At 34.4% G+C, this 15,241-nt stretch overlaps 1 protein-coding gene across 1 annotated transcript in view; it reads right to left on the bottom strand.

Annotated features, from left to right (window-relative positions):
- Nucleotides 1–14,483, bottom strand: part of LOC126979786 (acyl-CoA Delta-9 desaturase-like) — a 56,692-nt gene extending 42,209 nt beyond the window's left edge. Inside the window, exons 1-4 of the mRNA XM_050829321.1 lie at nt 14,464–14,483; nt 13,463–13,744; nt 12,371–12,501; nt 6,151–6,356 (exon numbers count right to left, since the gene is read on the bottom strand). Of these exons, the coding sequence (XP_050685278.1) occupies nt 6,151–6,356; nt 12,371–12,501; nt 13,463–13,652 (527 nt within the window). The 5' untranslated portion in view covers nt 13,653–13,744; nt 14,464–14,483. The remainder of the gene's footprint in view (nt 1–6,150; nt 6,357–12,370; nt 12,502–13,462; nt 13,745–14,463) is intronic.
- Nucleotides 14,484–15,241: the final 758 nt, after the last annotated feature.

Below are 15,241 nucleotides of genomic sequence, written 5' to 3' on the forward strand. Positions count from 1 at the left end.
GCTTTGAAAAAGTTGAAGTTTCCAAATTTAAACATTCAGAAATAGAACATGCTATCAAAAGAGAAAAGAATGGAAAATCTCCCGGACCTGGCTATATAACGAATGAATATTATTAAAATCATTGCATATTTGTCTCGAAAACTTTTCTCAGAACCACCAGAAAGCATTTTTAGAAGTTTGGAGATTTACAATATTGCTATTCATATAAAGACTATGAAATGAAACCACTATATTGATGGTTTAGTTCTCATATTATAAAATGGCAAGACCCTCCAAACCATGTTACAAGATTAGGCTAAGAAAAGTAAAACAGTTGGACTCTCCATGAATAATTCAAAAATTTAAATTATGTCAAACAGGGAAGAGAACGCCAACGCGGCTCCCGGATGTGGATATCCACATGAAGTCCTTATTGGATCTTCTGCTGACTACACATCACGATAGTTACCAGGTCTCTGTCGACGCCCCTATCGGAACGTCCGACCATTGCCTGGTCAGGAGTGTAGTGCCTATCCGACGCCAACATCAAAGACCACCAGCGACCCGCCGCGTTTGGCACTACAAGTCAACAGATTGGGATAGGATGCGTTCCTTTTTTGCATCCTACCCTTGGGGCAAGGTTTGTTTCCCTTCGGATGATCCTAGTGCCTGCGCCGTTGCACTAGCCGATGTGATACTGCAGGGCATGGGTATTTTTATACCAAGCTCTGTAGTACCGATCGGTGGCAGATCACAACCCTGGTTCGATGTGTCAGTTAAAGAAGAATCTGACTGCAAAAAACAGGCGTATCGAACTTGGGTTGCAGCGCTGGGCTCAAAGGATCCGAACTGCAGAGTTCTGAAGAGGAAATATAACCGTGTCTCGAGAATTTTTAAGCGGCAAATCGCCCGTGCAAAATCGAAGCACGTCATCAAAATTGGCGTGTAGCTTTCCAGTTACCCGACTTGAACACGCAAGTTCAGACAGAAAACTGTTCGGCGAGCTCTGTTTTCGTTCGACGTCAGGAAATCGAGCGGGCCGGATGGCATTTCACCAATCGTGCTTAGAACGTCTGCCCCAGAGTTGACGCCGGTGCTAACGCGTTTATACCGGCACTCTTATTCAAAAGGCGTAGTCCCTGACTCATGGAAGTCAGCCCTTGTCCATCCGATCCAAAAAAAGGAGACAATTCGGATCCGGCAAACTACAAAAATTTAAGTATGTTACAGGTAGCGATATAATAAAAATCTTCAAATTAATTAACCTAAAAAATACAAAAGACCTTTGGGGCCATTCGACTAATATTGTAAAATACATACTTGACATTATAGCACCTGAATTAGCAATAATATTTAATGAATGCATAGATGAGGGTGTGTTCCCTGACCTCAAGAAATACGGCAAAGTTATACCTTTGTTTAAATCGGGCAGTTTTTTTGACCCTGCTAATTTCAGACGTATTTCAGTGCTGCCTGTTTTTAGTAAAATTTTTGAAAAACTTTTGCTTCAACAGCTACAAATGCATTTTTGTAAATTAATGAACAAAAATCAGTTTGGTTTCACTAGGGGCTTATCAACAATTAATGCGGGTACTAGACTCATTGAGCACATCTTTGACGCCTGGGAAGAGTCACAGGATGCATTGGGCATTTTTTGTGATTTGTCAAACGCATTTGACTGCGTCCACCATGAAACTTTACTCCTACAACTAAAATTTTATGGAGTGAAAAATAGAGCCCTAAATCTGTTAAGCGAACGGTCTTCGGGTAAACCTGTGGGAATAGGTGTTCCACAGGGTTCCATTCTCGGTCCTTTCTTGTTTCTTATATATATTAACGATCTACCGTTTGTTGTAGATGATAGCCATGAGATTGTATTGTTTGCTGATGATACCTTACTTATTTTTAAAGTGAAGCGACGTGCGGATATTGATGACGAGGTAAACAATGCACTCTCAAAGATAGTGCGTTGGTTTGAGACGAATAATCTGCACTTAAACCCCTTAACCGCTGAAATTAATATCGGATCCATCACTAAAACTATGCGTAAAAAAACAATTATAAATCTGTAATATTTTGTGATGAAATAGGGAAAAATTTAGGCAATTTACTGCACAGTAAAATAGAACACACAGTAATAAATAACTGCTTCCCAAACACTAGTTTTCATGATATTATTCCAAAAATATTACGTTCAAATTTAACACATGTAACAAACTTAATAATATGATTTGGAAATAGAAGAGACATGAACAAACGTGACCTTATCAAATATGTTGAGACACTATGTTTACTAAATATTAATAAAATTGTAATATTTACATTCCCGTACAGCAAAAGCCTACCACAAGCTGAAAACGAACTTAGATATAATTTAAATTTAACATTACATACTATTCTAAATAATAATAAACTAATTCACCTGATCGACACCAACAATTATGTAAAAAATAATTTATATTTGAGAAAAGGTAGTTACGACCTCTCAGACTTTTATAAACGTCAAGTAGCTGTGTCACTGTCTTACTACTTTAGTATAACAGCCAGGAATTTGGCTCACCAGAAAATGCACACTATTTGTTCTGAAGAGATTCATGACAATCTCACATTGGAAGCTATCCCAAGTAATTTAAATTAGTTTATAAGACAACAGAGGATGTCTCTAGCATTAATAAGCTACAAAATAAATTATTTAAGACAACGGAATTATCCTCTAGCAACATTAAAACAAATAACAATTAATGTAATATTAGAAGTAGCAAAGAAAGAGGAATAATAACTTTAGTACATCAAATCATCCAGTGTTTAAGAGGCAAAGATTTAGAAGTAGAATTATTTTTGAACAGCATTTTTTTTATTTTTGAATGATATTGATATTTTATGTATTACTGAACATTGGCTAAGAGATTATGAGCAAATGTTTAATTTTACCAATCACATAGTTGGAAGCTCGTTTAGTAGAACCAACTTTATTCATGGTGGTTCCTTGATTATAGTCAACAAACAATTTCAGTGCAAAAATCGTAAAGATATCGAAGCATTATCTGTTGAGCGTGTAGTGAAAATATCTGCAATAGAGATAAAAAAAATAATAATTCTATGTGTATATAGACCGCCGCTGGCAAATTTTGAAATATTTGAAAAAACTATGGATGATGTGTTATCGAAACTATTTCAATCGAAAAAGAAATTAGTTGTATGTGGCGACTTTAATGTTAATATTATAAACATGAAAATGACATCAGCGCATGTTTTCAATTTAGTAACTTTCTTCTGTATGCTGATGATCTTAAGATATATCACTCCATTAGCAACTTAGATGATAGTCATCAACTACAAAAGGACTTGGACCGTTTGAGTGTTTACTGTGACAAAAATAAGTTGGATCTTAACTTAAACAAATGTAACAATATATCCTTCACACGTAAAAAAAAACATTATTAACTCTACTTACTCTCTTTGTGGAACTTCTCTTGTTAAGGTCGATAATGTCCATGATTTGGGACTTAGTCTAGACAGTAAATTTTATTAGTTTTACCGATCTCCTCATTTATAATTTTCCAAGTTGTTTTATTTTGTCATTGCTATTTTTAATCTTTAAACTTATGGTGTGAGACTTAGCTAATTTAAAATCTTTCTTGAATTCTTTATAATATAATAATTTAATAGAATTTATAATATAATAGAATAATATAATAGAATAAGAGAAATAATGAATTCAAATTAAAGATTGGTAACAGAAACATAAAAACAGATTCTGAAATTGCAGATACATTTGAAAAGTTTTTTACTGATATACCGGTCTCTACGACAAAATGTCTAAATTCCTCAGCTATATCTGCAATGAAACTACAGAAAAACGTATCTTTATGTAATACAAACTTTAAATTTAAGTATGTTGATCGCATAGAGATTATTAAAACGTTTAGACTAATTAGCGTTAAGAAAACTAAAGATCTCTGGGGAAGCTCTGCTAACGTAGTGAAATCTGTAATAGAAATTGTAGCCAAAGACTTAGCTTTTATTTTCAATAAGTGTGTAGATTGCGGTATATTTCCAAACAAAATGAAACAGAGCAAGATCACTCCTCTATTTAAGTCGGGAGACAAAACTGACCCCACCAATTTTAGACCCATATCAGTACTACCAACCTTTAGCAAGATTTTCGAAAAAATTATGTTAACGCAATTAATTAACCATTTTTACAATAAAAACCTCATGCATAATAAACAATATGATTTTACTCAAGGTCTTTCAACCACAGATGAAAGACCTTGAGTAATACCATATCGAGTGTTTTGTGATTTATCCAAGGCATACGACTGCGTTCATTATGAAACCTTACTTCAAAAATTTCACCACTATGGTGTTAGGGATGTTTCACTAGATTTAATAAAATCATACTTGTGTAATAGAATTCAAAGAGTAGACGTTGATGGAAAAAATCAACTAGCTCTATCATATCGATGGGTGTACCGCAGGGCTCAATCTTGGGCCCTTTTTTGTTCCTGGTTTACGTCAGTGATTTACCATACCTTATTCAAAATAAACATGATATTATACTGTTTGCTGACGATACATCTTTGTTATTTAAAATAAAACGCCAGCAAAAAACTTTCTGTCAGGTTGACGACGACATTGCTGAAGTAGTAAATTGGTTTAATGTTAATAACATACTTTTAAACGAAAGGAAAACAAAATGTGTAAGGTTTACACTTCCAAATATAAAGCACCAACCAACACCTATAAAAATTAATAATGAAAAACTTGATGTAGTAGAAACGACAACATTCCTAGGCATTACATTAGACTTTAAGCTACAATGGGGTGCTCACATAAAAAACTTATGTAATCGACTTAGCTCTGCAGTATTTGCGATAAAAAAAATTAGGCAGCTGACAGATGTTGGAACGGCTAGACTTGTATATTTCAGCTACTTTCATAGTGTCATGTCTTACGGAATTATATTGTGGGTTAGGGCTGCAGATATTGAAAACATATTTGTGCTGCAGAAAAAAGCAATTCGAGCAGTCTATAAAACGCGTTCAAGGGATTCATTGAGAGAAAAGTTTTGTGAAATAAATATTATGACAGTACACTGCCAGTACATATACGAGAACCTCCTATACGCCCATAAAAATATTAGCCAATTTAAAAAGAATAGTGATGTACACAGTGCCAATACTCGAAACAAACATAAACTCGCAATTCCATCTACTAAGCTCCGTAAAATTGCTAAATATTTTAAAGTGGATTGTGTTGTATTTTATAATAAACTCCCAAATCAAATTAAAATGTTACCTATTAAAAAATTTAAATGTTTCGTAAAAAATAAATTAACATCTAAGGCCTATTATAGCGTGAAAGATTATTTGAATGATAAAGATAGTTGGAATTAATGTTCTAAATTTTGTTAATGAATATTGTTATACTCATTTGAATGCTATTGTAACTTTTGTACTTCATCCTGACTTGCACTAAATAACTTATAAAGTTTTACAGTGAATAAAGATTTTTTGACTTAGACTTTGACTTTGAAACAGTGAAAAAACAAAGTGTTTGCGGTTCATTACACCAAACACAGCGGAAGTACAAACCAACGCACTTATAAATGACCAGAGATTAGAACTTGTGGACACTACGGTCTTCTTGGGTATCACGTTAGATAAAAAGCTTCAGTGGGGTCCACATATTACCCATCTAGCAGATAGACTCAGCTCTGCGGCATATGCACTTAGAAAGATTAGAGAGTACACGAATGTTGCGACCGCTAGATTACTGTACTTTAGTTATTTTACCAGCACCATGACGTACGGTATATTACTATGGGGTCATGCTGCTGACATTGATATAGTGTTTGCACTGCAAAAGAGAGCTGTTCGTGCTATATATCAGCTTGGTTATAGACAGTCTCTCAAAGAAAAATTTAAAGATATAAATATTATGACTGTTCATTGTCAGAACATTTATGAAAATTTAATATACGTTCACAAAAATCGTCACCTTCTTGCTCTTAATAGTGATTTTCATTATTATAACACTAGAAATAAGGGATTGCTCATTGGGATGCATTAATCGCATATAGTTACCCCTATCACGTCCTTGCGGGAATACATCTAATTACCAATAACCCTGTATAAGGAAAATGTAAAAATAATGATATACTCATACCTATCAAAGAACACCAATATGGGATCACCAGTTATATCATTCATGTCAATCTTGGAGCCCTCACTAATAACATGAGGATGTTTTTTCATCATGAGCCACCCCATATGGGAGAAGAAGAAGCCACGAGAAGCATCATGGGGATCAGCTGAGGTCTCAGTTTTTTTATGATGAACACGATGATCACGGACCCATTCGTAGACTGTGTTCTGAAAGTTCATTTATTTATTTACTAATAATCCAACAGCTTTATATACTATTACAATAGACTTACAAATAATTTTACAAATATGCCAATATAGGATTAAGAATAATTGTTACAAAACTTTAATAGGTATACATCTGTTATTTTATGCTAATATTATTACATACGTTAATAATAATACTATTTAAAAGGTGTGTGTGTGTGTGTATAGTGTACGTGATTGAGTGTTTTCGTGTTTATGTTATACAATAAAGTATTCATAAAACCAAATGAATATGAGAGAAAATTGAACATCAAATTGTCGTTCGAATATTAATATAATTGTAACATATTCTGGTTCTTAGTTCTTCTTTGTTCTTCGTTCATGCCAGCATTAATGAAGTCATCCGCAGGGCATTTGGCGCTCTTAATATACCAGCTGTTTTAGAGCCAAATGGTATTACCCGCCGCGATGGCAAGCGTCCTGATGGAATGACGCTGGTGGCTTGGGCACGGGGAAGGGCGCTGGTGTGGGACGCTACTTGCGTCGACACTCTGGCTCCTTCTCATGTCCAAGTTACGTCAGTTGGTGCTGGGGCTGCTGCTTCGACTGCCGAAGACAGCAAGCGTCGCAAATATGTTGGTCTCAGTGAGTCATACATCTTTGTGCCGTTTGGTGTCGAGACACTTGGCCCGTGGGGCCCAGAGGCGCGGAGAATGTTCAAAATACTATCTTCGCGCCTCAATAAGGCTACTGGAAACCCAAGCGCTGGCAGCTATTTCGGTCAACGGATCAGCCTTGCTATCCAACGCGGTAATGGTGCCAGTATTCTTGGTACGCTTCCACGTAATGATAGTTTTAATTTTATGTAGTCGTAGTATTGTAAATATAGTTATAAGATTTGTTTTGATTAAATACGAATTGTTCTGGTTCTTAGTACCGACTAAATTAACAATCAGCATAATCATACCAGTACCAATACCAGTGGGAGGCTCCTTTGCACAGGATGCCGGCTCGATTATGGGTACCACAACGGCGCCTATTTCTACCGTGAAGCAGTAATGTGTAAGCATTACTGTGTTTTGGTCTGAAGGGCGCCGTAGCTAGTGAAATTACTGGGCAAATGAGACTTAACATCTTGTCTCAAGGTGACAAGCGCAGTTGTAGAGCCGCTCAGAATTTTTGGGGGTTTCAAGAATCATGAGCGGTACTGCATTGTAATGGGCAGGGCGTATCAATTACCATCAGCTGAACGTCCTGCTCGTCTTGACCCTTATTTTCATAAAAAAAATCAATTTGTTATTTTATAAAGTGATAACCTTCACTTCTGGGATTAATTACACAAATTAAATTTGAAAACAAAATTTATGAACGATGCGTGACTCGAAGTCTAGACCTCTCGCGTGCTCTTCTGCTGAACTAACCGTTCGAGTGACGTATTGTTGATAAATCTTGTATGTGTTTACTTCACTTTATATATACAGGTGAAATCCGCTATAACGCGCTAGCCACTATGTGGTTCCGCGTTATAGGACAGCGTGTTATAGGAGTATGTTTTGACCTCGTAATTCGTAAGAATAATAATAATAGTTAATCACATTCGTAACAAGTATTTCGAATTGTTTGCCTAGTTTTAATATTTTATTAAGGTTTTTAATACATAAATTTAATTAAATAATTTAATTTTGTAATAACACAATTGACACACGTGCAAATGTACGCGAAGATAATTATAAATTGTACAAATCATTATAGATTTCACAGTACAGACATATTATGTATGTGAGAAATACCCGCGTTATATGCCGTGTTATCGCGTAATATAAAAACGCGTTACAAGGATTCCGCGTTATAGGGTGCAAATTATGTAATTAAAATGATATGATAAGCGATGAAGCTGTATATGTCGATTTCAAAGAGTAGCAATGAATTGCTTGCCACTTCTTCTCATTAAAGCTAAACCATTTCCGAAAAGGTGGTAAATATAAAAAAATTAAAAAAATTTACCTTCAAAAGTGTCATTTCCTTGACCTACATGCATAAGGTGATTTAGATTTAGATTAACTCATATCAGTTAATATCTGATGGTATATTATCACCACATTATTAAAAAAAAACATAATAGGAGCTTTAATGAACATTTGAGTCTTTGAAAATTTCATGAAATCGCCATAAACATTTTATTTTTATTTGGACAGGAGACTGTTTGCCGAGTCTACTAGCATTTAGTATAATCTATACATCTATACATACATACATACATATAAATAAAATTGGAGTGTCTGTTTGTAATATTGAAATAACCATTTTTTACTACACGTACATGATTTACTACGATACATACAATAACATTTTTTTTTAATTTTTGTCTGTCTGTCTGTCTGTTTGTTCCGGCTAATCTCTAAAATGGCTGGACCGAATTTGACAGGACTTTTACTGGCAGGTAGCTGCTGTAATAAGGAGTAACTTAGGCTGATGTTTATTTTAGATAAAAAATATTTTAGTTTAGAAAAATAAAGTAATTTTGCAATGTCCATGAAACGGTCTTGGCAAAACAAGTTTGCCGGGTCAGCTAATATAAATATATAAATCCAGTGTCCTGATGTTTATTCCCAGTGAACTCATCAGCTAATGAACGAATTTTAATGGGTATTACTTCATGGAGTGCAGTTTAGTACAACTTGAGAGATAGGATAGTTTTTATTTCGATGTGGGACCCATAATTATTTTTGTTTCCAATATTTGTTTTGTGTTGACATATTTTCTATGAGAGAAATTATTGACGCACAGTCTGACAGTTTTGCTGTGAAACAATTTTATTGTAACAACAGGGAGCATATTTTACGAAATCAAAGTTCAATTTTTGTTTTGATAGGGTTTTTGAATGGTACATTGTTGCTTTATAGATAACGGTTCAAAGTAGGGTTCAAAGGTATTTTACAAAATTTATAAGCCAGATATAATTTCTAAGAATTTCAATTTGATTTATGAAGTAATTTATGACTAGTACAAATTTGAAGAAGTGCCTTTCAAATGGAATGTATTACAAATAGAGTTCCATTTTGATTGCGTAATAATATATTCTTTCAATAAATAATTTCTCAATGCAAGTAGATATTTAAGTATGAAAATGTATGACTCTCATTGATAATAGTCTTAAGAAAACTGAATTTCACAAATAGAAATCTTCGCAATACTTTCACAACCAGCAAGTTAGACCGGAAGACTTAAATTGCTGATTCAATGTAAATAAAAAAATAATTGTAATATCCATTAAAGGGTAAAATACCCAATTATCGGACATTTCAACATTTTTCAACGTTAGATTTTATGTAGCTCTGAACTATGTATGTATGTATGCCACATACTTGTTATAACATTTGCTGACGATATACAAAACATGAAAAAAATCGGTGCACCAGATAGGTCAAAAAGTAGACTTTTAATTTTGAGCGAATATTAACATGCTGTACATTTTACAATCGGGTCACGAGGTCACTGGGTCAACACTCAATGATTCAATGCACTTGAATCTTTGCATATCAAAATGCGATATTGCCACCCCGCGTGCTTCAAGCTCAAAGACGCTGGTCGTTTGTCAGATAGAACACAAGCGATGTTGCCTGTTCGCTACTCGCGGTGACTTCAAGACCCTCCTAAAGTGAAAGAACGCGGACGGGCTTAGGGTAGGGCGCAACCTATCGATAAATAGCTTCTTTTAAAGGAAATAATACCCGATTCAAAAAGCTATTTAACTTTAAATACTTAGCGCACAGTGTTTCTAGAAATATCGTAAAAAACCTTAAAACACTACGCTTACTAAATTACTTAAACTTAAATACTCAGTGTATGTAATAAAAAAAAAGGAAAATGAATATTTTTTTTGTTTAAGTAGTAAACAGATAATAATTATAAACAAAGGAGAAATAAACAATAACGTTTTTTAATGTCTTACATGTTATGTAATACAAAGCAATCTAATTTTTAAAAACAGTATCAACTTATCCGTTGTTACGGACAAATGAGCGTAAAGGAAACCTGATGTTAATTGATCACCGCCGCCATTATTCATAATCATTCTCTTACAACACCAAAATAATCACAGGAGCATTGCCGGGCTTTTAGATAGGTGTACAGGCTGATTTTAAAGATATCTATGCCAAGGAAGAAAGTTCTTTGAAAAAGGCACTGTAAGAGTACGTCTGACATCCTGATAGTGGAGATGATATCGTAATTTGTGGCGAGTCGTGCGAAAGTGGAATTCGGCGGCAGGAATCAGGTCAAGCAGTTGTTTGGAAACTCCCAGCAACGCCAAATGATCTAGGCGTTCACAGAGCACTGGATCCCCCACAATTTGAGCAGCTGTGCGTTGCAAGCGGGCATTAGGTTCTAGCTGATACTGGGGTGCGTCCGACCAGAGGTGACAACAATACAGGCAGTATCTAGTGTTCCTGCTCTTTTGGAGTGCACTAGAATCTAGGTCAGCTTGAAGTATTACCGTGATCTATTAATGACCCCTAGCTTCATTCAAGCCAATTTGGCTTCCTTGACACCTTCCAGATGACCTGTAGACATGACCGGACGTGGTCTTCATAATCTACTCGCAGCCAGAGAGTACACCCTAACCTTGAAATTGCCGAAACGTTGACTTGCTGATTTGTTGTTGACGTGAGGAAATTAATCCGAACGAGTCTGGTCCGATCGTACTGTAGTCATAGGACGACAGCATGACTCTGTCACATCAAAAAACCCTTTTAGTCACCCACAACTCACAAAACAGTAGTTTCGTAAGTTAAATCGTAAAAACATACTTGCTAGAAGTTCATTAAATTTATAATTTGTTAAAATTATAATAACGTTCGAATAACACAAAAATAGTTGTATCCTATTGTATCCTATCCTTGGGTAGGAATTTCGTAATGGATGCATGTAAAAAGTGTCGATAAACTATAATTGTGAGGTATTCCCTATTAAAGACTTATTTTTTTCGTTATTTGAATGTTTACCACTTCAGTCATCACTAATCAGTGACCATTATCGCGAGTCTTCTGGGCAAATAGATTATGTGTTTGCCTTTCGAAGGAATCAAGCTGAAATGGACACTTTCTACTACTGTATGTGTATGTGTGTACATGTGTAAATTGTTTTTTTAAATTTGTTAATTGTTATTGCTTTTACGCTTAATTTGACACTTAGTTTTTCTTTGACGTTTGCGAATACGGGTCAGTTATTTTGAATATAAAACAAGATGCACAATATTTAATTTACAGTTCAGTTCAGTTATACCGAAATAAAAAGGGTTCGTAAGAATGAACATAGAGAATTTTTATTTCGTCGCAAATAATCAAACAAATCAAAGGTGAAGCCGACGATCCAGAGGTCAATGTACGTCGTCTGTACAGCTGTACTGCTGATTCTTAGAATATTTATTTGAATATTTATTTTGTTTGAAAATTTCACTTTTTCTATATAAAGTTTTTAATTAAATAATTAATTTAGCGATAGTTTTGTGGACTAGTATTACTTATATTTTATTTATTATGTAAGAACGAGAATTACTAGATTACTTGAACACCAGTCAGTTAAAAAATTTATTGCGAAAGTTCTACTTAGCATAATGTCCATAATAAATATTGGTAGGGTCTATAAAATTGTCACACACAAAAACATATTTGATAATAATTTGCGAAACACGAGAATAATCTGCCGACAAACTGCTGTGCAGTTTGGCAGAATAAAATGTATATATCGCTACGTAATTTTGTATCTGAAATAAATGATAAAAAAAATCTAAATTGAACATAACTACATTTTGTTAATGATTACATATATATATGTGGGGGTTTGTTTTGCCACTGCTCTTTTGCACAGGATGTTGGCTAGATTATGGGTAACACAACGGCGCCTATTTCTGTCCATGTCATGTGTTTCATTGTCATAAAAAATTTAGTTATGTTCAATTTAGTGTGTCAGTAATTCTCATTCTTTCGTTTATCATAGCCAGCGTTACTAGTCATGTTTGATGTTCTAACACTCACCTGTCCAGCAGTAGCGAAGAATACGAGTAACAAAATCTTGAATGGTGTCTTTACTTTGTATGAACGATGGGTCCAGAGGCGATGAACTCCGGCAGTCACACCAAATGCTGCCATATACATAAACATAAGCGCTGGAAGACATAGAAATATCATTTAAATAAAATATTATTTAAGGATTAAAACGCGTCTAATCGTAACAGCAGTACTTTAACCTTAAGTTTTTTTTATTAAGCCTGACGTTGCGTAACCTAGCGTTTTTATCTGAAAACGTGCTCCTGCAGTCGCATAAGTCAAAGAGAAATATCACATAAGTCCGTATTTAGCGCTTTACGGTTTGAAATTCGAATTGATATATACTTTTTCATATTATTTAACTCTTAACACGTCACGTTCAGATCTAAAATAACTAACTAAAATAAATAATATTAATAATTACAAATTTAAGCAATCTAAATCTAAAAACCTTAAAAATGTATTAAGATAACTAAAATATATTATTAAAAGGTCTCTTTAGGCAAGTAGTAGCCCGTCTCATGCGTTACCCACGGCCAAAAGCCTAGCACGCGCTGAACTACAGCTCAAAAGATTGTCAAAAGTCAATTTGCAGCATATGTCGTCCCAGCTCCTCTGTGAATTTGGAGAAACTGGAAAATTTTGACAATTAAGGAGCGTTTCTAGTTTCCTTCAAGCCAGTAATCTCAAAGTTTGTAGGGGATGCCCTTAAAATTTTACTTATGAGATTTGCTGTACTATGGACAGAAGATAGGAAGGCTGGCAAAGCGACACTGGAAATTTTGCGAATCCCTAAGCCACCATAACGGGGGAATCCCTAGATGCTTGGATCCAAGATTATTCGTTCAACTGCGTTCAATTATTTTTATTCTATTTATTTTTATCATCATTTTTAAATTTAATTACAGTCATGGAATGTGGTGTTAAATAAAAAAGACTTGCAGTGATTGCCCTACACAAAGTAGGTATGGTGCCGTCGATCTGAAGATGAGTAATACAGTTTTTAATTATAAGTATTTCACTTACATACCATATAATATGTATTACAATTTATATAAACATACAAGTTACAGTACTTACCCAGAATCACAGTCGAGTTCAAACATTTCCCTCTGTTATACTTAAGATACGTCACAGTTTGATACGCGACCACAATATGAGCCAGTGTTATTACTATCACATTTTTCCAAATGATCGGCGTCACCAAACCCAACTTCCTTTCCAAATCTCTGATAGGAGATAAATATTTAGGATCATTTTTCAGACACATGTCATAATATTTTCCATTTTCGTTATAATCTTGTTTATTCTCATTTATTTTGGCATGTAGCGCTGTTTTAAATGAAGATGGCGTATTAATTACTGAAACATACAAAAATAATTTTAAAACAAGCTCAGGGACAATTTGTCATCTTTTTAACCGACTTCAAAAAAGGAGGAGGTTCTCTATTCGTCGATATGTTTATTACCTCAGAACTTTCGACTGGGTGAACCGATTTTGATTAAATTTGCTATGCTATGTCCGCGACAAATTTACGAATAATTCAATATAGTGCCAACCGATTTCGATAATTCTTTTTTTATTGGAAAGGATATACTTGAAAGGTAGTTTCTGATTAAAGGATCCATGATAATATATAATCAACCGGAATGAAAACTCCTAATAAAGCCGTAGGATAATTATATCATCCACGTAGACAAAAATTATCATAAAAAATGTTAATAAAATGAAAACTACTAGGCCAATCTATGTAAAATTTTTATGAGACCAAATGGCATCTATTCCACATCGAACTACAGAAGAATTACGTAAATCGGATCATAAATCTCAGAGTAATCGGAGTACATACACAAAAAAATATCGATTGAATTGAGAACCTCCTCCTTTTCGAAGTCGGTTAACAAAGTCGAAGTCGGTTCTAAGAAGCAAACTTCGCAAAATACGCAATTATTTTTATACTTTTTAGTGCATATTATATCTATTGTTTTGGAATAGTGTTTTTGAAATCAGTTGTTGAAATTTTTTTATTTTATTCTACGGAAGAGTAGGAAAAACACGCAAACATCTAGTCGACTGTCACCTGATAATGTGTATAGAACGTCATTGGTCGCGTCCCATGGTCTCTTGACAAACTTATATATTACAAATTGGAAAACCGAAAGCAGCTTTATATGAGGCGGGCGAAAATCGAACCGAGGCACGGGGGTAAGAGGCAACGGTTCTATCTACTGCGCTAACGTCACTTTGAAATATTTGCCACCAGCAGAGACAAAATGATCTAATTCGCAGCGTATTCTCTTACGTGGGGTGATATATGATATGATGTTTTGACCATATTACCGAAAGGTCCTAATAGGAGTTTCAGTATGAATTGATATCTCTATTATGTACAATTATGAAGACACTAACAAAAATAAACTTTGTTCCGAATTACGTCTTTAGGCACCTTCTGAAAATTTTGAAATTTATATATTTTTATTCAAAATAAGATTAGAATTAAATTTGAATTAGACAATAGGATAAGCATATTGTTCTAATTGTATCTTACTTTGTTTTTCTGTGACAAATCAGGCATTCATGACAATTAACAACATTATAATATTTTCTATTTTTAAGCTATTTAATTTACTGTATAGTTTTTGTAGATTTTTTTATTTAAATTACCGCTTCTCCCAATCATACCAGTAAATAAATAAATGAATTCGGTTTTAGCTTATCTAAAAATATAAAAAACAAAATAAACTTTCATCGCGTGATCTTCTTAAGTATTTTATATATCAGGAAGCCAGTGCTTCGTAGGGGCGTAAAAAGAATAGGGGAGACCCAGGCCGAAGGGTGTCGTAAGAGGCGACTAAGGG

This window comes from Leptidea sinapis, chromosome 4 (assembly GCF_905404315.1).
Source record: "Leptidea sinapis chromosome 4, ilLepSina1.1, whole genome shotgun sequence".
Taxonomy (NCBI): Eukaryota; Metazoa; Arthropoda; class Insecta; order Lepidoptera; family Pieridae; genus Leptidea; species Leptidea sinapis.